At 54.4% G+C, this 23,095-nt stretch overlaps 1 protein-coding gene across 1 annotated transcript; it reads right to left on the bottom strand.

Moving 5' to 3' along the window:
- Window positions 1–1,132: 1,132 nt before the first annotated feature.
- COLGALT1 (collagen beta(1-O)galactosyltransferase 1) lies at window positions 1,133–21,970 on the bottom strand. The gene is made up of 12 exons (XM_033853907.2): window positions 21,708–21,970; window positions 20,299–20,409; window positions 19,465–19,582; window positions 14,113–14,247; window positions 12,774–12,978; window positions 11,215–11,334; window positions 6,249–6,325; window positions 6,069–6,175; window positions 5,669–5,801; window positions 4,031–4,158; window positions 2,987–3,193; window positions 1,133–2,758 (listed from the first exon to the last, which is right to left on the bottom strand). Exons 1-12 carry the CDS (start codon window positions 21,968–21,970, stop codon window positions 2,491–2,493), a joined length of 1,872 nt encoding a protein of 623 aa, XP_033709798.1. The 3' UTR covers window positions 1,133–2,490.
- Between the last annotated feature and the right edge of the window lie 1,125 nt (window positions 21,971–23,095).

Here is a 23,095-nt window from a genome sequence, read left to right as displayed (position 1 = left end):
AACAAGAAGAGAAAACATGGCAGCCTCTACTGAAACTTCTAGGGCGCATTTCTGTTAACCCAGCAATCCCACCTGTATCAACTTACCCAACTGAAATAAAAACTCCAGGAGGAAAGATGGATTTTATAATACTGTTCATTGCCAGGCTGTGATATTCTTCCATCAGGATGATTGAATAAATGCTGGTCCATCCTGATCACAGCCTATTTTAGTGTATATGTAACAATCCAAAAAGAGCTGGTAGACATCTGCGCTGATTAGAATGTCTACAATATGTTGTTAAATTGAAAAAGAAAATTGCTGAAAGAAATCCGGGTACAATTTGATCCCGTGTGTATGAAATTAAAATGGGTTGTGTGGGAGAAAAAGAAAAAAGCAGGTTGTAACAGAGTTTATGTAACATGAAACCTCTTTTTCAAAACATGTATATATTTGTACCAGGCAAATGGGTAAGACTGAAAGGTTTGTCACTAAAAAGTTAGGAGTTGTTGTCTCTCGGGACGCGTGATTTAATTTTGCTTTTTTTGGTTTGCTTAGCTGTATGTTCTCATGTTTCCCCAAGGATCACACACCATCTGTTATTTTGTAAAAGCCTAGGGTATATGCCTGCACACCCTAAAAGGGCTTGAGAATCTTGAGAATCCTTATTTGATCCAGAAAATTCAAATGCGGTTGAGGGTGGATAAATGCCCCACCTCCCTCGCCCCTGGGGTGGGACCACTCTGAGGTGCATGCTCTATGCTGCCCCCACCCCGCCGAGTCAATTGCTCACTGGCACCCCCTGGAGGGCTCCTTCCCTCTGCCTCACGTCCCCACTGCCATCAGGGTTTCCTGGGGTCACCTCTCGGATAATTCAAATCCTCATCTTGGGGTCTGTTTTCTGCAGACTCCAAACTATGACAGCCCTGCTCTTCATTCTGTTATTTGACCCCGCAGGATAGAGTGAGGTTGACCATCTGTCGTCCCCGGGCTATTTTGGGGAAGTTTTATGGGGCACACTGGAATCCCGGGGTCTCACTCCCCCCGCCGCACCTGGTTTCCTCCCACATCTTGGCCTGAAGCAGAGGGGTGGGGAATGTGGGTGGTACATAGGTTGTGAGCAGAGCATTGGGCCAAGAAGGGAACACAGATGTATGTGAAAACCAACCAGCAACATTTAATAAAAAAATAAGCAAGTTATCCGGGACCCGACCCGGACAGCAGTTAGTTATCCCTCAGAGAATGAGGCACTACTGGTGGGCTCTGACATTCGTTTCAGGCTGAAGACACAGCGAGTCTTCAGTCCCCCTGAAGAACGTGCCGGGGGACGTTCTGCCCAGGCCGTGGGTAGCGCCCCAGTGCAGCGGAGCCCACGCGAGGCCCCAGACGCATGATCCCACCAAAGGCTTGGACAGAGGAACCCCACCGAGCAGGCAGAGACCACACCTGACGTGCAGGGCAGGGAGGTCAAACAACTGAGACCAGGAGGGGGAATGGGAGACCCCGCCCCCAGCTTCACCCCTCACCCCCTCCAGGGGGGCCGGGTCTAGCAGGGGGGCCGGGTCTAGCAGGGGGGCCTTGCATGAGGACATGAGGCTGCTGGAACCCATGGCTGCCCCTGGCAAGGGAAGAGCCAGCCCCTCTCCTGGGCGGTGGACAGGGGATGTTATCTGCACACGGCTCGGGCAATGGGGGGGCGAGGGGAAATGAGGAATCAAACTCAGTCAACCCCACTGGGAGTCCACGAGGTCAGGCACACAGCCAGCACTCAATAAATGCCTGCTGCATGAAGAAACGAAAGGACTCCTTCATCTCTGTTGGTGATCAGAAGCTGACTGAACAGCTGTCATCCTATTTTGTATCACCAGGGCCCAGCACACAGGAGATGCTCTCTGGATGTGTGGGGAAGAAACCACTTAGGAGTGAAAAGCACCTTGTTTATCTTCAGCCCTAACACAAAGCTCAGCTCCCCGCACACAGCAGGCACTCAGCAAATGCACCGAGTCAGTAAGGACTTTTGTGTCGCAAGTACCAGACACAGAGTACGTGTCTGAATACATGAAAGTTTACCTCACTAGTCCCAGAGCCTGGAATGGTGCCCCGCATACAGTAGGCACTCAATAAATACTCGAAGGAATTCAAACAGTGAATGTGTATCACCTGCGCCTGCTTCTTGATGGGGGATCAGTAACGCCTGACGACTGGACCCATCACCGAGGGAGGGAATAATCATGCCTCATTCACTGCCAGAACACAGGAACCTGGTACGCAGTAATCGCTTAAAGTGTTGGGCGCACGAACTGCTACCACCCGATCCACCTGTTCCTGGCATACAGTAGGCACCTCCGTTAATGCTGCCTGCGTGCACGTGACTGCTGAGCATGGGCTGGCTGGACGCCGCCCTGTGTGGGGAGCCCTCCTTGGCCTGCCAGGGGTCGTCCCCGGCGGGCGTGCGGGGGCCGGGCCAGCGACAGGCTGCTTTGGATTCATGGCCACCGCCCCTCAGAGCTCTCAGAGCTCATCCCGGGCAGCGCTGTCCAGGGGGGACTGCAGCACGTCAGAGTTCTTGGCCTCGCGGCTCAGGGCCTGCTGCTCGCGCATCTTCTGGGATTTGGCCCGGTCCCAGTCGGTCTTGACGTGCTCGTTGTTCCACACGACCGAGGTCTCCGTGTCACTCACGTACCCGTCGTCCCCTGTGTAGTGTGTGGGGTAGACGAGCAGGGGCTCCACGGAGAAGGCGCGCAGGTCCCGAGGGGAGAAGTGGGCCTTGTATTCAGACCTGCAGGGGAGGAGGGGCACGGGGGCCGTGGTGGGTTGGGGGGTAAGAGGCGAATGGAGACAGAAGTGGGTGGCAGGGGTGGGGGGAGGGCGACGGCGAGGGAACAGATGGAGGAAGAAGCAGGCAGAGGAAAAGCCACCTCCCTGGGACCCACGAGCCTCACGCCCCCACCCAGGCCAGCTCCACAGCGAGACCCCAGCCCGCCTGCCCACCGCCACCCCCTCTCACACTGGGTGCTTGTCGAACATGACCGGCAAGAACTCGTCCACGGGCAGCATCTTGGAGAGTGGCCGGGCAGCCAGCAGCTTGCGGGCGCCTTGCAGGGAGATCACGTAGGCCAGCGTCCAGTACGAGTAGTCGGCCTCCACCAGGTTCCTCACGCGGGGCACGGCCTTTTCGGGGTGCTCCACCTGCATCCGCTTCCGGCCCACGTAGCTGGGGTGCAGAACGGGGGCCCAGTCACCTTCCTCCCGCCTGCCCACGCAAGAATGCTGACGCAGAGATCCCCGGAGCCCCTGTCAGGCCCTGGGGGGTGGGGAGCGATGAGGAGGCCGGCGTGACTGCACTGGGGTGAGAGCAGGCCCACAGGGGTCTGGGGCCACAGGGAGGGGGTGGGTTTTCTCTGAGGGCACGAGGGAGGATTTGGAGCTGGGGAGGCTGTGCCACGGGAAGGAGAGCGGAGCTGAGAGGAGAGCTGCTCTGGGTTCAGAGGGCTGTGAGGCAGGCGGGCAGGAGTGAAGCGGAGAAGCTATGCTCCTATCGACAGCACGGTCCTGAGTCTGAGGCCCAGAACCCAGATCAGGCCCCGCACGTGGCGCTAGGGGCAGGGGTGGGGTGGCGAGGATGAACCAACCCACCTGCATGAGACTCCAAGGGACAGTTCCAGAAATAGGCTGGCCATACTCTACCTAGCACTGCTCTGAGACCCAGGCTCCCGTGGGCGTAGCCCACGCAGCCAAGCCCCCAGGCTTCTCGCCCTGCATCCAAGCTCGGATCAAACCCACCGCAGGCCACACCCCAAGTTCTTTAGCCACGTCCCCAGTCTTCCGGGTCAAACCTTAGCCTTATTCTCTACCCCACAGGCTCCAGTCAAGTCTCCAAACCCTGGACGAGCTGGCAGGCTTCCACCAGGTCCCTAGACTTCTGGGTCAAGAACAAGTCCTCCTGCCAAGCTCCCAAAAGCTGGCCCAACATATTAACCTGCAAAGGCCCTCCGACCTAGAGGCTCTGGGCCACACCTTTGAGCTCTGGCCCCTCCCAGGCTCCACTCACATGAGGTCCCAGTCCAGACCCTCCCGCTCCACATCCTGCATAAGGTTCATCAGGCGCCTCTTGAAGAAGATCTCGAAGCGCAGGTCGTCCTCGAACACGAGTGATTTCTGCAGCCTGCGGTCCACAACCTGAGGGAGGAGGCCCTGCTGAGATCTTGGAGAGACCAAAGCCAGGCCTGACCCCGAAGCCAGTTCTGCTTAAAAGCTCTGGGGCATCAGGAGAAAAGCAAACTACCGCCCCCACACACACACCACCACCACCACCAATTGTTTTTTTTTTTTTTTGCGGTGCGCGGGACTCTCACTGTTGCGGCCTCTCCCGTTGCGGAGCACAGGCTCCGGACGCGCAGGCTCAGCGGCCATGGCTCACGGGCCCAGCCGCTCCGCGGCATGTGGGATCTTCCCAGACCGGGGCACGAACCCGTGTCCCCTGCATCGGCAGGCGGACTCTCAACCACTGCACCACCAGGGAAGCCCACCACCACCAATTTGGATCTACCTCCTGGCCAAAACTTCCTCCTCACAACTTGGCAGCAGAATCCACAGCCTCACCTCAGCCTGGCTGCTCCTTCCCAACCCAGGGCCTGGACGTACGCTGTGCCTTTGACACAGAGCACCCTTCCCCCACACAGCAGCAGGTAGGTTCCCTCTCACCCTTCTGGCCTTAGCTCACCTGTCACCTACTCAAGAGGTCCTCCCTGACTATCACCCAAAGCTGCCAGTTGAGGATAATTCATAACCCTGGGCCTCTCCTGTAGTTGCCTCTCACTTATTTCATTGCCATTCATTTCTTTGTGGATTCTCATCAGTCTCCCCACCTCCCAGGGCTGTGAGCGCCCTGAAGGGGGCTGGGTCTATCTTGGTGGCTGTCGTGTCCCCAGCACCAGCATCAGGCTGGGCACACAGTAGGTCCTTGACAAATGTTCCCAGAATGAATGAACTAGCGAATCTTCACAACTGCCCCTGAAGTTGTGACTCCATCATCTGGAGAATCTGAGACTCAGATTGGGAAATGCCTTCCTTGTTCACAGAGCTCACCCCTCTCAGAGGCAGGGCTGGACTTGAACCTGGATCCCCTCTGGCTCTACAGCTACCTGGACACCGCAATCCCTGCCCCATGACCTCCGTGATGAATATCAGAAAAGGAGGGCAACTTGGCTGAGCACCTGTCGCCTCAAACACCAAATGCCCCATCTGGCCTCACGCCTGCTGGTCCCAGGTTCCAGTCCGTGCCTGGCATCCTCGCCCATCATAACCTTCCCTTCCAAGGGTGTGTGACGAGCCTCTGGGGCTAACGGGGTACCAACATGTGGGGTCTGCATTAGTTATCGTCGCCATGGCTATTACTCCTACTAGTAAGCTATGAGCACGGTGCCTGGGCTCTAGATATTTGACAGTGGGTGCACATGAAGAGGTTTCTCCTGGAAACCTGGGCCTCAGACCCCACCTGTTTCTAGAGTCAGGCTTAACCCTCCCCGGACTCAGGCTCCACGTCTGCACAGGAGAAGGACAGCAGCTCACCCACCCAGGGTTCAGGTGACACATTCACTAAAGAGAGAGGACTGTCTGGGATGCAGGTGATTCCCTCCTTGAGCTGTAAAGAAGGCTGAGGAGGGGCCTGCCCCGCTGCGGGACCCACCTCTTTCCAGATGTTATAGTGGCTGAGGAAGCAGCCCAGTTCGCCCTTGGTGAGGGGCCGCCCGTGGTAAGGATCCCGGTAGCCGGGCAGCATCTGGATGCCCAGTGCCTCTACCTGGCTAGTGTTCATGGCTCTGCAAGGGGGGACAGGAGGGGGTCAGTGGAAGACTCTCTCTGCCCACAATTCCACCATTAGCGACATTCCCCCTTGCCACCCCGCCCCCCAACCTGCACACCCCTCTTGGACCCAATGTGGGCTGCCAGGGCGTGGTCTACACTATGTGCGCAGACCTGCCAGCACCCCGCGCAGGGTCAGACTCACATCCGCTCCACAGCCGCCACCCACCAGGTCCACATACCCACACGTGGAGCCGCCCCTCCCCCACCGGGGTGGGACTCACTTGCCGTCCACAGCCTCCACCAGCCGGCACTCGATCTCCTGCTCCTGCAGCGCGCGCAGCATACGTTCCCGTCGGTCCTGCCGCCGCTTCAGGTTGATCATGAAGACCTGTGGCCCAGAGCTTTGGTTGGACCCTCCAGGTCGGCCCCCAGCCCCACCCATGAGGGAAGGCCCAGCCTACCTCGTCAAAGCCCATCTTGTCTGGCGTCTTGGTGGGCACCGAGATGAACCGCGAGGGCTCCGCGGATGGGTGCTTCACTGGGCGGCAGAGAGAAGCCGAGGGGTCACGGGGGTCATTGGGAAGTCGGGGGGTGTCCAGCCTCTTTCCAACGCCCCCTCCCCACCCTCTGCGGGGCTCCCTGTCATCCCGAGCTCCTCAGCTTGGTGCTGGAAACCCTGTCCGACACAGCCCCGCTCACAACATCAGTGCTAGTCTCTCTCCTCCGCCTCCTACCCACTCTGGTTGTTGGCACTGCTCCAGACTTACCCATCCCCCATTCCTACCTCTGGACCTTTGCACATGCTGGGCCTCTACTGAAATACCCTTCCTTCCTCCCCTCCTCCCCCTGAGTTATCAGCTAAGAGGCCTTCTGGGACGGGGCGGGGGGTGGGTGGGTGGCAGCAGAGGAGTCTCCTGACCTCCCCAGGCTGTCAGGTACCTCTTTGGGGGTCCCCACAGCGCCTGGGCTTCCGTCAAAGCCTCATTCTGCTGTCCTACCTCCCCGGCTCCCTGATTATCTCCCATGAGCTCTGCCAGACGGATACCAGGTCTGTCCACTCACACTGGCTCCCTACGCCCAGTACACAGAGCTCGGCACAAACTCATAAACTGAACAAAGGAATGACTTTCCTCATCTATAAAATGGGCTAATAAGTCTCTCAGAGGTTTATGTCATGATAAGTTGCCATGAAATCACACACATTGTTTTGGGTTAAACTGTATCCTCCCCAAAAAGATACTCTGGCATCTTGACACTCTGGTACCTCAGAATGTGACCTTATTTAGAAAATAGGATCTTTAATGAGGTCATTAGGGTGGGTCCTAAGCAGTTTGACTGGGGTCCTTATAAAAATGGGAAATTCAGATACAGAGATACACACAGAAGGTAGACGGTGTGAAGACATACAGGGAGAAGATGGCCATGTGACTGGAGTGACACATCTACGAGCCCAGGTATGCCAAGAACTTCAGGGTGTTCGCGATCGGTCCCCTTTTAGCTGCTATGAGCAGTGCTCAGACCATATCCCCGGGGCCCTGTCTTGGTACATCCCTGACGGTTTCCCACAGAAGGATCAGATCCAAGGGGACTGGGAGCCTGGTGAGGCTCCTGGCCATCTACCAGGCTGGCCCAGAAAAGGCGAGTGTGGCATCTGCCGCCCCAAGAACAAAGGCCCTGTGTGAGCTCAAAGGACAGACACAGGCCCCTCTGTCTGGGAGAAGCCTGGGCGAGGCCCAGGGTCAACCTGGCACCTCCCACCTCGCAGCCTGGGCCTCCTCCAGGGACACTGTGCCCTGGGGTTTCTTCCTATCCAGGGCCCGTCACAGCTCCCTGCCACCCCCTGTCCTCCTCAGGGGAGCCTAGGACCCAAGGGCAAGGCTTTGGGATCTGAAGACTCAAATTCAAATCCCAGGTGCCCTTTCCCTCTCTTTCTCAGCCTCTGCCTGCCCGCTTGGGTGTGGATGGTGAAAGGACCTGCTGATGGGAAGTGGGGGTATCTCTTCATTCTTTCTTATCAGTTCTGGGAAAATGGAGCATATTAGGTCCAGAAGGAGCAACACAATGCAGCCTTTCCAGAGAGCCACGTCAAAAAATGTAACACGGGCCTCCCTGGTGGCGCAGTGGTTGAGAGTCCGCCTGCCGATGCAGGGGACACAGGTTCATGTCCCGGTCCGGGAGGATCCCACATGCCGCGGAGCGGCTGGGCCCGTGAGCCATGGCCGCTGGGCCTGCGCTTCCGGAGCCTGTGCTCCGCAACGGGAGGGGCCACAACAGTGAGAGGCCCGCGTACTGCAAAAAATAAAAAATAAAAAAAATAACACCCCTTAGACCCATCATAGGGTGAAGAATTAAACTTGACCACAGAGAGGTCTGGCCTTTGCTCCCAGACCCTGGGAGGCTGAAGCCTTGGAAATGCCTTTGTTCATCTCAGGGCTGGGGCCATACCGGGTATGTACGCCAACAGTGTGATTCAGGGTGGAGGTCTTGGGCTACTTGGTATTGGCTCAGTTTCTGCAGGGCCTGGAGATGGAGGTTAGCCACGTGGCAATCATCTGTATCTGTGTGTAGGAGCCCCAGTAAAAACCCTGGACATGGAGCCTTGGGAAGCATCCCTGGTTGGCAGTACACCATGCATGTTTTCACATACGAGTTCTAGGAGAAGCAAGCACTGTCCGTATTACTCCACGGGAAGGGACAGGGACAATAGGGATCTCTGTGCTTGGAACGCTCCTGGATGCTGCCCCGTCACCTTTTCCCTTTGCTGATTTTAATTTGTTCCTTTGGCTGTAAGAAATTGTAACTGTGAGTATAACAGCTTCCAGTGAGTTCTGAGTTCCTCTCATGAATTATCAAACCTGAACATGGTCTTGGGGACCCCAGATTTTGCAACTGGTGTAAGAAGTGAGGGCAACCTTGTGGATATTCCCTAACTTTGCACCCACTGATGCATGTCTAGAACTCTCTCGCACATGGCAATGTTGGGGAAAATGGGAAATGCCCCCCATGCCGCTCAGGAGAAGACTGGTAAAGTGACACATGACACAGCCAAGAGTGAATAAATCTGTGGCTGAACATCTAATGGAATACTACGCAGCAAGACAAGAGAACGAGCACAGCCACACGCAGCAGCCGGTGACAGCACAGACGCGGACACTGGGCAGAAGGCACCGCACTTGCGCAGCTTGACTGATGTGAAGCACAAAAAGGGAAAAAACCCGTCAGCTGGTGGAATCACAACAGTGGGGGACCCCGGGGAGGGCCAGAGCCTGGCCCGTGTCTGGTGACAAGGATATTAAAAACAGAGAACGGCGAGCTCCGAGAGGGAATGCGGGCTTCCTCACCGTTTTCCACATACCTTGCCCTATGCACCTCTTGCATCTGCCTGTCTCTGAGTTGTCTGCTTTTAGATAAGGGTATTTTTTGGTTGTTTTTTTTTAACTGGGCACAGATTGATCAATAAAAACATGATAACATTGAAAAAAATTTTAATTAAAAAATAAAATAAAAACAATCATCACGCTGCCCACATATGACCTGTCACTGCTGTGTATGCTAAAACTCAAAGAACAGGATTTACACTGAACCAAGTTTATGGGGCCAGCTGGGAAAGACACCCCATAGTCCATGAGCAGGTAGGGTAGGAAGTTGCTGGATTCCCCACACACAGAGGGCAGCACTCTGAGCTTTTCTGTAAGCCTGAAATTTTGTTGTAAGAAAGATTTTTTTCTTCTTTGGGCCATACCGCGTGGCTTGCGGGATCTCAGTTTCCTGACTAGGGATCAAACCGGTGCCCCCTGAAGTGGAAGCGCAGAGTCTTAACCACTGGACCGCCAGGGAAGTCCCGAAAGATTTTTGAACACATGAGAAATCACATGCACAGCCCGGGGACAGGTACCCACACAGAGGTGGAGAAAAAGGTGGTTTTCACTAGAACTGTAAGGAAGGATCTGCACAAATATCTGAGACCTCCAGACCCTCCTTCCGTCTGTTCTGTGTGATTTGCTCTGGTGCTTGAGAAACAGGAAAATATTCACGCTTCTGTTGTGCCATCCGTTTATAACGGCAGCGTAAACAGTCTTCTGGCCAAAAATAACGACGGAAATATATGTGAAAAGTTAAACTAGGAAAACTATGGCAGCCTGGAGAAGCTTCTCGGGGTCCGCTCGCCCACAGGAGTTGGCAAGAGGCAGAGACCCACTTCTTAAGACTACAGCCTGGTGGGTTTGCCAGGCTGAGCGTGGGCAACTACATGGGAAAGACACTTGGGGGTTGCGGGGGTCTTCACCCTGATGACCTTGCAGCCTCCAGGTGTCACCTCAAAAGACCCCAAAGCCCCCACAAAACAAAGGCTGGGTGTCATTCCACCTTCAGCCACAAGGGGGAGCCACAGCCAGAAACGGATCAGAGCGGGGGCGGGGGGCGGGGGGTGGGGGGCGGCACGGACTGAACCGCAGGGCAGGGGCCTGGCCCTCCAAGGCCCTCTCCATCTGTGCAGTGGGAGGTACAGCCATGCTGCTTCACAGGCCTTCACAGGGATGTGGTCAGCACAGGGCAAGGCCCCCATGGAAGAGGACGCCGTACCACTGTCCGGTTGCTTCAGAGACCCTCAGCCGGGGCAGAATCCCCTCCTCAAGCAGCATCAATGGCAGCTCGGCCCTATGCGTTCAGCCCACCTCACCTGAGGGACAGCTGCTACTTTAATAGTCTACGGATTTATTTGTATACGTGTTAGAGAGACGTGAGTTTGCAACCACGGTAAAAATATGTAGTCTCCTTTTTAAAATGTATTCAAGTTAAAAAAAAAAAAAGTGTCCGTTAAGATAGATATTAAACAAACAATAGTGGGTCTGGAGGTTGGCAGGGACATGAGTGACAAAATGGCCCGAAATGGCTGTGTCCTAGATGCTGCCACGCGCATGCAGGGTCATCCGTGAAACCTGCTGCCCTCACTGCTCCTACACCCTCCATGGCTCCTGACTGCCCCGGGGGAAAAGGCCCGCTCCTCAGCCGAATGTCTGAGGCCCCCGCCCTGGCCCTGCCTGCCAGCCCTGCCCAGCTCACCAGCCCCACTTCTGTCCCGTCGACCTCACCTGTTTCCTGAGCTCACAGCCCCTCCAGCCTCCCGGCCTCCGCATGTGCTGCTCCCTCCGGCTGCGATCCTCTTATCGGCTAACTCCTACTTAGCCTGCATCTTAATGCCACCTCCGCCAGAAAGCCCACCCTCATTTCCCCGAGCACGCCGTGCACAGCTGCTTGCAAGCCAGCACTCTGTGAGAGGGGGGACAACCGTCCACCTGTTCATGCTGGGTTCCCAGTGCCCGGCAAAGAGACTGGCGCCCAGCAGACACTCAGTCAGTGTTCACAGATGCAAGATGGCAGCGAGAGGGAGGCGACTCAGCCCTCCCAGGTTGGCGCAGGCAGACTCACCCATGACCTCCAGCTGCACGTGCATGAAGCTCTCGGCCTCATCCTGGAGGGTGCTGTGTGCCCGCAGTGGCACCGGCAGAAAGCCATACACCTCCTTGTTGCAGACGTACATCTGGACCTCTGGGGCCAAGGAAACAACAATCAAAATTGAAAACAGAGCAGTAAGGCAGTGGAGGCAACCTCTGAACAGAGCATAAGCCTCACAGCCCAGCACGGGGCCAGAGCGTAAATGGGTCCAGCTGTTCCCAGCAACCGGCAGAGAACCCCTTGGCGCTCCATCTGGGAACTGGAGCCAGAACAGGGGTTCGCAGTGCCAAACAACTCCAGAACTGTTAACGAGCGCCTCGCACCAGTACTGACTCAGTCCCTGCAGGATTCCATGACAAAGCAAACCACAAAACTGCGGGTGAACAGTAAAGATGCACATTTATGCACAAAAATGAGATGCAGTTGGACAAACCATGAGTTACATTCTCTCTGTGTTAGTCCTTTTCTGAATGGTTTCAAATTTCAAAATGAGTATGTATCTTTTTCTAAAGTGATAAACCCAACGAAAATGATTTTCACTGAAGGGCCAGACAGTAAGTATTTAGGTCTGTGGGCCAAACAGTTCTGTCTCAACAACTCAAGTCTGCCTTTGGACCGTGCCCAGAGAGGGCGTGGAAGCTCTGCACCCCTTCCCCCAAACCTTGCCCCGTGCGTCTCTTCCTCCGGGTTGTTCCCCAGTTATATCCTTTTATAATAAACAGTAACCTAGTGAGTAAACAGGTTTCCCGAGTTCTGTGAACCGCTCTTGCAAATTAGCAGAACCCAAGGAAGGAGTCGCGGAAACCTTTGGTTTCTGGCCATTTGGTCAGAAGCACAGGTGACACCCTGGACTTGCAATCAGCATCTGAAGCAGGGTGGGGGACATAGTTTTGTGGGACTGGGCCCTTAACCTGTGGAATCTGAGGCTATCTCCAAGTAGACAGAGCCAGAACCGAGGTGGAATTGAGCTGAATTCTCAGACACCCTGCTGGGGTCCCAGAATTGCTTGTAGGTGTGGGGAATACACCCCCACCTCCAACCTACACACATAGGAATTGGGTCCAGGAACCCAAAAGACATTCTTAGCTTGCATCCATACGAAAACAGATAGTGGGCCAGATCTGGCCCGTGGGACATACAGTTTGCTGACCCGTGGTTTAAAAATAAATAACAGGTCAGCATATGGCTATGTTCTCTTCCTCTCTAAACTTTTTTTTTTTTTGCCCGAAGTATACAACTAGGGAACAATTATGCTCAGCCACAGATATCTGGGGGAATATAGGAATATATCAAGATGGAAATAACTTTCAATAAGCAGATCTTAAAGACCTGGGGAATGAAGCCACCCAGCAAAGCCAGGGCTGGAGAGAGAACGGGTCCTGGGGATATCATCTGAACACCTGGATACAGCTGCACCTGAAGTCATCGCTGCACCCTGCAGTTCTGGTTCTGTGAACCTTCTGTGGGCTCAGCACTGGTCCCAAAGAAGCAGAGAGAGACACCCCATGATGGCAAATCCCCTGTGGGCTCACCTGCCTGTTTGCAGGAGAAGGCAAAAACAATGATGTCATCGAAGGACCAGGTATAGTCAGGGTGGGGAGGGTAGAACGCCAAGTTCCTGGAGGCCGCCTTCCTCAGGTCAATCAGGAAGGTCGAGTGCACCATGGGGACTGCAAAGCAGCCCCGGCGGTCCCGCTTGCGGATGGGGATGTAGGCAGGCGTGCGCTTGTAGTAGCCCTGTGGGGAGGTGGGCAGAGTTTTGCATGGGGGTCCCTGAAGGTGAGGCTGGAGGCCCAGGACAACAGGAGGCCCAGAACACCCGGAGAGTAAGACTGGGTGCCAGTTTGTGGCTATGGTGGGTATTCCCTGAGCACAGGGCTCTGAGCAGGGCCTGTCAGTCTCCAACCCCAGAGCCTCAGTTGCTGGGCAATGGCACAGAAACCCAGGGAAACAGTCAGTCATTTGCAGACCCAGCTCAATACTTCTGATCAGAAAAGCAGCATTTGAGAAAGGAAATTAAAAAACTGAAAAAGGGACTGGATATTTGAGATCCTTTGATTTTAAAATTAAACATCAGAAGTGGGACTTCAAGAAAGTCGGGGAGCAATCTTTTAGAAGTTTTAAAAGCTTCTGGAACAGTCCTCTCCCTTCCTCCTATCCTTTACGAACTGGAATTGTTAGCATATGACATTTAGATTTCTATGACATACTTTAAAATATAGAAACCACTGAATTATTCACTTTAAAATGGTGAACTTTATATTTTGTGAATTACACATCAATTCAAAACAAAGATAGGAGGAGATAGGATGGGTCAGCATCCTGGCTCTAGCCACCTAGCCCCCTCCCCCTGGCACAGCCCTGCTCCATCACCGGCCCCTCACTCTCCCTGGCTTTGCCTAAAACCCCACCCTCGTCACTGGGTGGGACAATCAGAGCCTGACATTTTCCTGACTTCAGTAATTGGTTCAGGGGTAGGAAGAGACTGGACAAGGTTCAATCAGAGTAGACTCTGGCTGAATGCTGCTGAGATCATTCCCCAGGAGTTTGAAAATGAAGGAAGAGGAGGAAGAGGAATATTGTTTGAACACCTGGATCAAGCTGTGCCTGAAGTCCTGTCCTGGCATCATCATGTCATAGCTATGTGAGCGCAGGCAAGTCACTTCCTCTCTCTGCATTTGTGCTTCTGCCTCAGTAATGGGTGTAGGGGCAGGGGGCACACAGTCGTAGACCCTCCCTCAATGTCTGTTTAAGGATTATCACAATAGTGTTTATCAAATGCTCACCACGAGGCAGTGTGAGGCTAAGTTAGACTCCAAATCCAGCCCCCAGCACCCCCAGGCCCCTGCCCTACCACGGTAACCCCCTGACCTGGGAGGTCATCCCACACCAGAAGTTGGAGTATGCAGCCCGGGAATCCAGCATGGGGGCCACCACCGTCTTGTTCTCAGCGATGAGCAGGGTCAGCGTGTCAGGGTTGAGAATCAGGTTGTCCGCATCCACAAACTGTAAAACACCCGACATGGCATCAGTGTGGGCCGCCAGAGTGAGCCGGGCTAGGCCACAGCTTGGAACAGCTGGGGCAGAGGCCGGAGCCCTGGGGAGGGGGGCACCTGGAATAGCACGTGCGGCCCTGGAAGCCACCTGCTCCTCAACGGATAGCTCTGCCCTAAGTCACCAGCAGGGTTACGTTCACACAATGAAATACACGACACTGCAAGAGAAGGAACGGACCACACAGCACGAAGCGACACAAATGGGTCCCACACACGGTGCTGGCGAGCCACGGGAAGTGACAGTGGGTGCATCACGTGGCTCCTTTTTTTTTTTTTTTTTTTTTGCGGTACGCGGGCCTCTCACTGTTGTGGCCTCTCCCGTTGCGGAGCACAGGCTCCAGACGCGCAGGCTCAGCGGCCATGGCTCACGGGCCCAGCTGCTCCGCGGCATGTGGGATCTTCCCAGACCGGGGCACGAACCCGTGTCCCCTGCATCGGCAGGCGGACTCTCAACCACTGCGCCACCAAGGAAGCCCACGTGGCTCCTTTCATGGGAACTTTTAAGATGGGCAGCACTGGTCAGTGAGGAGGACAGTCGGGGCTGGGAGGACCACACTTTCTTCTATGTGAATGAAGGGCCAACAAAAAAATTCCTAAAAATAGGATCTTTACATAAGGCTTTTTTTTTTTTTAACACCTTGAATGTTGGGGTAAAAAGATGATAACTTGTTTGCTGCAGCCTGGAAGGAAACTCACCAACCCATGAACAGGGTCATCATGGTGGGGGGTGCCTGCTTGTCCCCCCAAAACCGTTATGTCACCAACACCTTCCAGAAAGGCCACACCAGAATATTCACGGCAGGGTTGTTCATCACACAAACTGGGAACGACCCAGGAGTCTAGCAGTGGAGAATCAGCTACAGAAACTTTGGCCCTGCCCTGCTGTCCCTTTGCAGAATGTGTCGAGACAACTGAAAAATCAAGCCACAGAAAACAATTAGGTAAGGACGTTCCTGTCTACCGGGATGTGAAAACACACCCAGCATGATATATTATACAACTATTAGGAGGTGGGTTTTTTTTAATGCATTTGGTCCACAGATATGCTTTCTGTTACCCATGCAGGGTTTTTCTGTGTTTTTTCTTAAATTTATTTATTTTATTTATTTATTTTTGGCTGTGTTGGGTCTTCGTTGCTGCACGCGGGTTTTCTCTAGTTGCGGGGAGCAGGGGTTACTCTTCGTTGCGGTGCACAGACTTCTCACTGCGGTGGCTTCTCTTGTGGAGCACAGGCTAGGAGTGTGGGCTTCAGTAGTCGTGGCTCGCAGGCTCAGTAGTTGTGGCTCCCAGGCTCTAGAGCGCAGGCTCAGCAGTTGTGGCGCACGGGCTTAGCTGCTCCGCGGCATGTGGGATCTTCCCGGACCAGGGCTCAAACCCGTGTCCCCTGCATTGGCAGGCGGATTCTTAACCACTGCGCCGCCAGGGAAGCTCCCCATGCAGGATTTTTAGAACGTATGAATCACTTGCCATAAACAAGAGCAAAAACCAGAATCCCTGCCTTCTCCAGCAACGTGGGAAGGGCATTCCCACGTGGCAAGCCCCAGCTGGAGACGGGAGGTGGCTGCCCCTTGGGACAAGCCGTGCGCTCCTGTTATGTTCCTGCCCAGACCCCTGTGGACATCTGAATTGGTGACCTTGGAATACAGATGCAGTGAAAACAGCCAGAACAGTCTGGCAGTTCCTCAGAAAGTGAAACATGGAGTTACGGCAATTCCAGTCCTAAGTACAGACTGAGAGAACTGCAAACGGGGACTCGAACAGACGTCTGCACACCATGTTTATAGCAGCCTTATCCACAGAAGACAAGCTGTGGAAACAACCTAAGAGTCCACTGACGGATGAATGGATAAACAAAACGTGGTCCATCCATACAATGGGAATATCACTCAGCCAGAAAGAGTGAAGCGCTGACACACGCTACCACCTGGATGAACCCTGAAAACATCAGGCTGAGTGAAGCCAGACCCAGAAGGCTACATAGCGTATGATCCTGTTTATGTGAAACGTCCAGAGCAGGCAAACCCACAGAAACAGACAGCAGATTAGCAGTCACCAGGGGCTGGGGGCGGGGATGCAGAGTGACGGCTCATGGGCACAGGGTTTCCTCTGGGGTGATGGAAACTAGTTCTGGAAGCACACAGAATGAAAAAACACAGCCAGAGAGCGAGCCTCTCTGGGAGGTACGACTACAAGGTATGATTTTTTTCTTTCTTTCCAAGCTTCTTGTTGTTTCTTGTATATTTTCTTACAAGTAAGACCCACAGTGTTTGTAAAAAGAGAAAAAAAGAGGCCATTTTAATAATAAGTTAAAAACACGAGACAAATGATTTCACATTCCAATATGGATTACTTAAGTCCCCGATTGCAAAACTATACGGTATGTCAAAAGCTGCTTTGAGTTCTGAACCAAAGCCTTGAGTTCCACCCGGCTTTGCTGAGAGAAAAAAGTGAAAACCACTCGACGTCTAACAATGTAAGCAAAACCCAGGGAAGCAGACAAGGTGGCCCTGGGCTGGACGGTTCTGGGAGGTTCAAGCCCCACCTCTGTCTTCACTGTTTCTGAGACCCCACCCAGCAGGCTGTCACTTCCCTCTCCAAGCCTCCACTTTCCCATCTATAAAACAGTCTGAGAAGCCAACTCACAGGGATCCCAGGAGGAGCCTGTTCCATCCTTCCTCCTCCCAGGAGATGGCTCCGTCCTCCCCACAAGGTTCAGGCCAGGACGTGAGGTCCTTCCGGCACCCACACATCCAGCAGGGCCTGTCCCCTTGGCCTCAGAACGCATCCTGAACCCACAGCCCCATACAGGCCCCCACCCTGGCCTCCTGCTGCCCCCCTCCTCTTGCCCCACGGCAGCCACAGGGACTTCAGGAAATCAGAAATCAGAACCTAGCCCTCTCCTGTTCACACACCGTCCATGGCTCCCCATTACCTTCAAAGTAAAAGTCACATCCCTCCCTTGGCCTGAATAGTCCGGCCCCCACCTACCACCTCAGCATTACCCCCGCCATCACTCCACTCTGGTTACACTGGCCTCCTCGCCAGTCCTTGAATGCCCCAGGCTTGCTCTCTGCTCTGTTCCCTCTGCCTCGGACACTGGCCCCCAGCTCCCGCTGAGGCTGGCTCCTTGGCTCCTTTAGATCTCTGCTAAGACCCCCTCCTAAGGGAGGCCCCCCAACCCCTGGTACCTGTGGTTGTGACCTTATTTGGAAATTGGGTCTTTGCAGATGTAATTAAGATGTAAATTAAGATGGAGTTCATCCCTCCTACACTGTTGATGGGGATGCAAATTGGTGCAGCCACTATGGAAACCAGTGTGGAGGCTCCTCAGAAAACTGAAAATAGAATTACCATATGACCCAGCAATCCCACTCCTGGGCATATTCCCAGACAAACCTGTAATTAAAAAAGATACATGCACCCCTATGTTCATAGCAGCACTATTTACAATAGCCAAGACATGGAAACAACCTAAGTGTCCATCAATAGATAAATGGATAAAGAAGATGTGGTATAAATATACAGTGGAATATTACTCAGCCATAAAAAAGAAAAATAATGCCATTTGCAGCCACATGGATGCAACTAGAGATTACCAAACTAAGTGAAGTAAGTCAGAAAGAGAAAGGCAAACACCATATGATATCACTTATACGTGCAATCTAAAATACGGCACAAATGAACCTATTTACAAAACAGAAACAGACTCACATATATAGAGAACAGACTTGTGGTTGCCAAGCGGGTGGAGGATGGGGGAGGGAAGGACTGGGAGTGTGGGATCACCAGATGTAAGCTATTATGCATAGGATGGATAAACAACAAGGTCCTACTGTCTAGCACAGGGAACTATATTCGACATCCTGTGATAAACCATAATGGGAAAGAATATAAAATAAATAAACAAATAAAACAATAATTACTTTAAAAAAAAGATGGGGTTCATAGTGGATTAGGGTAGGCCCTAGATTCAGTGACTGGTGACCTTATAAGAAGAGACCACGTGACCACAAAAGCAGGGACTGGAGTGATGCAGCCACAAGCCAAGGAACACCGGGAGCCCCCAGAAGCTGGAAGAGGCAAGGAAGGATCCTCCCCTGGAGTGCAGCCCTGCCTGCACCCTGATTTACACTGCTGGCCTCCAGAGCTGCAGGACAATAAACTGTTTTGTTGCCCGCCAGTGTTGGTGTTTGTTTATTGTTTTAAGCCCGCCAGTGTTGGTGTTTGTTTATTGTTTTAAGCCCGCCAGTGTTGGTGTTTTGTTATGCCAGCCCCAGAACACTGATATATCCTCAAGTGCCTTTCACAGCGCTGGCCGCCTTCTGGTATTTCCTCATGCAGTTTTGTTTGTTTTCTGGTCACATCCACCTTTCCTGGGATGCTAGGAAGGTGGGGCTCAGCCTGTGTGATCCTCGCTGTGTCCCCAGGGCCCGGCACGAGGAGGGCATAGGGAGTGGACGATAGGTATATGCTGATTAATAAATTAAGAAGGTAGAGACCAAAGCTTGAGGTTTGGCACGTAGATGGAAACCCGCCGCGGGCACTGTCAGGCTGGCATCACTGCATTCAACCTCCATGGCGAACCAGGCTCAGCTGTCAATGCCCTGCCCATCGCACCAGGGGAGGGGACCATGCCCAGGTCAAGGAGCCAGGCTGAAGGAGCTCACAGGAGACCCGTGATCTGTGGGCACGTAACCCAACATTGCATTCAAAACCTCAACCGGCCCCCTCTTCCCAGAGGCCCAGGAGGAGGAAGTGAAAGTCAGGGCTCAGCAGCTCAGTGTCGCCAGCATCCCCCAGCCCCGGCCCCATCCTCCTGCTTCTTGGAGTGACCCAGAGGTCATCATCGTGGTTGCAGAGAGAACTCACATCACTGGTGATGCTGGTAAAAGTGGAGATGACCCAAGTGTGCAACTACAGGGGTCGGCTGGGGACACAAAAGCCCACTTGTTCCTGATGATTAAGAATCCAGGTGGCCGAGGATCAAATCCCAGCTCCTCCACTAACCTGCTGTTACCTCTGACAACTCACTTCCCTTCTCAGAGTCTCAGTTTCCCCTCTGTAAAATGAGGTCAAGGCTGGTCTCCAAATCCCGCCACTCTGCCTTCCCTTGGATACCCCAGACCTTCGGCTAGGGACCCATGGGCTGGCTGGCCAAGAAACTCACCAGGATGTAATCGGCCCACATGTCCCGGGCCGATTTCAGGGCTGCCTGGCGTAACTTCATGATGTGCTCATAGCGTGAGTCAGACCAGTGTTTGGCGCCCTCCTCGTCTGGGTAGGACCTGTGGAGAGGCAGCTGTGATGTGGGAAGCACAGGGCATTCTTGGAGCCCAGAGAGGTTTGAGCTGGCTGAATGTGGGGTGGTCAGAGAGGGCTTCCTGGAAGAGGGGATGTGTAAGCTGGATCTGAAGGCTGGGAAGAAGCAAGGAGAAAATAGGAGAACGGAGGTGTGTCCCCAGTAGGGGGTACAGCATGTGCAAAGGCCCAGAGGGGAGGGGAAAGGGCCTCTACTGCCTTGCAGAGACATCCCTGAGGGTGAGGGGAGCCACTAGGAGAGAAGACCCAAAGACCTCCCAGACTCCTAATCTGGTCTGGGCAGTGGGTGGGTACAGAAATAAATCCTGAAAGAGTGAAAGGAACCGAAGTCCACATCACTCAGGGGCTCATGGGGACGCTAAGCAGCAGAGCTGATGTTGCAGCTGAGTGACACAGGGAACAAAGCAGTGGGCGTCCACCACAGAGACCAAGGAATGAAGGAATTCCAAGTGGAGCGAACGGCGGGGCAAAGGTCCAACGGGAGGCTTATGACCCACTGGTGAAGCTGAGGTGGGGTGAGAGTAGCCACAGCCAGCGCTGAAGGCTGCAGAGCTGGGCTACAGCATCAGGGACTGGGGGCTGGGGGCTGGCCCAGGATGATGCGGAGTCATGGAGGGTGTGTGAGCAGGGGCACAGCCAAGTCCAGCTGGGGGCAGGGGGCAGGGCAAGGCCTGGCACTCACTTCGGCTCCTCTGCCGGCCGCCACTCCACAGAGTGGTACAAACTCTTCACGGCCACCAGCCATTCCCGAAGCACGGCTGACGTGTTGTCTGAGTTGTGGTCCGTGGCCACCCTGCAGACAGAACAGGCCAGTGAGTGAAGTTAGGGAGACCAAGGCAGGGCGAGCAGCAGCAAGGCAACAAGGGCTCCCACGACCTGGCTGGGCCTCCCACCAGCTACACAGCCCTGGGCAAGACACTTCCGCGCTCCGTGCCCCAATTTCCTCATCTGTGACACACGGGGTGAGGACAGGGCCCACTTCACGGGGCTGCAGAGGGGACTAAAACAAGCTAATTTTGGAAAAACACATTAGATGACGTTCGTACTATGGGGCATCAAGGATCTTATAACCGCATTCGCTACTAAATATGTGAGATTTAATAAAAAATATATATATATATATATATCATGCAGCCCTGCCCCACCTTCCTCAATTCTCTCCTGTGAGCAGTACCACTTTGGAGTGGGCTGTGGTCACTCGTTCATTCAACAAACATTTCTTAAACACCAACTGTGTGCTTGGATTATCCGGCCTGGAGGGAAAAGGAATATTTGGAAGTCTAGTTTGACCATCAGCTGAGAGTTATTCTCCCAAAAGAACTGTTATTTAGTCAACAACAAGGATAGCAACGATGACAATAATAACAGTAATGATAATAATAACCACAGCTCTGGTCACTGATGCCAGGCGCAGGGGCTTCACACTCAGTAACTTGTTCATCTTCAGAGACAACCCAACTAGAATTATATTAGTATCCCCATTTTCCAGATGAAGAAACTGAGGTAGGAAGCGGTAAGTCACCAGTCAGGCTTGTTCATGGCCCTGCCCCATTCTGCTTCTAGGAAGAATCCACTCCCCGCAACCTTCCGCCTTCCGTCCCTTACCCCACCCACCCACTCCAGTAGTCAGAAGGCAGGAGGTCCGATTCAGGCTGGGTTCAGGGAGCAATACGGCAGCAGGAGCGTAAAAACGTTCAGTCAGTAGAAGTGCAATGTGGGCCGCTGCAACGCCCCAACTGGGAGTGGGGGCGGGTTCTCAGGCTTCCCTTTGAAGCTGTGTGTGCACGGGCAGTGCGCACGGGTGATCCCGGATATGCCCTAATGCGGGGGCCAGAAGGCAGAACTGTGGCCCGGCCCACCCTAAAGAGGCCAGCAGGCAAAGCGCCGTTCCGGCTGGTGCTAATGCGGCAGGGGGAAAGCAAGCAGGAAGGCACGCGTGGGGTTGGCCTGCCCTGACGGGGGACAGCAAGCAAAAGGCACGCGTAGGGCTGGCCCGCCCCGCCCGGTGCCAGGACAGCGGGCGGGGCGCGGCGTGGACCCGCCGGGATGGGGACAGCAGGCCGGATGCGGGGCCGCGGGCGCCGCGCTCACCACAGAGCTGTGCGGTCCCGGGGGTGCCGCAGCCGCTCGAGCGCGCCCAGCGTGGAAGGCAGCGCGTGGGCCGCGTTGCGCGCCAGCAGCGCGACGAGAACGCGCGGCGCCTGCAGCGGCGACTCGGGGCTCCAGCGCTCCTCTGGGAAGTAGGCGGCGGCGCCCGGCGGGCCCTCCAAAGGTGGCAGCGCCAACAGCAGCAGCAGCAGCAGCACCGGGAGGGGCCGCCCGTGCCCCCGCCATGCGCGTGGGGTCGCCGCCATCGCGCCACGCGTCGCCTTTAAGCCGCTTTTCTGCCGGCGGACGCGGACGGCGCCTTAAAGGGGCCGTGGGGACCCCGCCCCTGCCGCGCGCCTTAAAGGGGAGGACAGCTCCTGGCGGAGTCAGCCGTCAGGGCCCGCCTCCAAACGGCCTTAAAGACACAAAGTGCCTCCTACCCTCCTCAGCGGCCCGCTCGAAGTGACGTCAATCTGCAGGCCTGCCCGGGAAGCCCAGCCTCCCCCGACCCCCCACCCCAAGACGCCGAGCGCTCAGAACTTGGGTCTGTGCGATAAAGCCGTCAGACCTCAGAATCTGCCCTGCCACCGAGCAGCTGCTCTCGCCAGGATCCCAGCCTGATTCGACATCCAACTTCCATTTGTATAAGACCGGCTGTGTCACGAGTCGAACCTGGATAGTCAGGATCTGGTTTGGGACTCAAGATATGAGCCTCAGTTTCCTCTGCTGCAACATGAGTTTTACCACTCTAGTTCTCGACCTCCCTGGGATGCCCTCAAGTGTTGTTGAGTACCAAGCGCGTGGGCCCTGGCGTCCCCAGACCTGGCTTCTAATCCAGTCCCCAAGTGGGCCGTCTGTGTGAGCCTAAGTTTGTCCATCTGTAAAATGGAGTCAACGACCCCGCAGGCTTGTGTGTAGATGGAACGGGAGGGAGGTGGACGTTTCCAAAGAAATGCTACGAGGGGGCTGTTTTCCAGTAATCTAATGTGTTTTCTAATTCATCGTTTTTGTGATGCTCAGATATCTATTTATTAACGTGAGTGGTGGGGGTGGGGGCTCAATATTGTTAAGTAAAATTCAGGGGACAGATCGTGTGTCCTCAGTGTGTGCAAGAGACAGTAGGGCAAAAGTTAGGAAGTAAAGGTGAGGAAAATCTCATTCTCTTGGGGAAGGAAACCATGGAGTGTGCATTACCCCCCTCTGAAAGCTGAACTGAGAAAAACACTGGGGAAGTCCCTCCCAGAACCTACTCCGGAAGCAGCTGGAAGTCTTGTGATGTGAAGCTGCCAGGCTCCAGTGGACAGATGGCTTTTCTGGCAAACAGAGGAAGGCAGTAAAAGCTCTACTCTCAGCTGGGAAACTTGATACTAAGGTAAGAATTTGGAGCAAGT

The sequence above is a fragment of the Tursiops truncatus genome, chromosome 3 (genome assembly GCF_011762595.2).
Source record: "Tursiops truncatus isolate mTurTru1 chromosome 3, mTurTru1.mat.Y, whole genome shotgun sequence".
In the NCBI taxonomy this organism is placed as follows: domain Eukaryota; kingdom Metazoa; phylum Chordata; class Mammalia; order Artiodactyla; family Delphinidae; genus Tursiops; species Tursiops truncatus.
This window is presented reverse-complemented; position numbering and strand designations above follow the sequence as displayed.

Coding starts and splice junctions, on each gene's coding strand:
- COLGALT1 (XM_033853907.2), bottom strand. CDS start 21,970: ATGGCGGCGACCCCACGCGCATGGCGGGGGCACGGGCGGCCCCTCCCG. Junction 14,248..19,464: donor TGTGGGCCGATTACATCCTG/GTGAGTTTCTTG, acceptor GGTGTTTTACAG/TTTGTGGATGCGGACAACCT. Junction 11,335..12,773: donor CTTCTCCTGCAAACAGGCAG/GTGAGCCCACAG, acceptor CCTTGGCCCCAG/AGGTCCAGATGTACGTCTGC.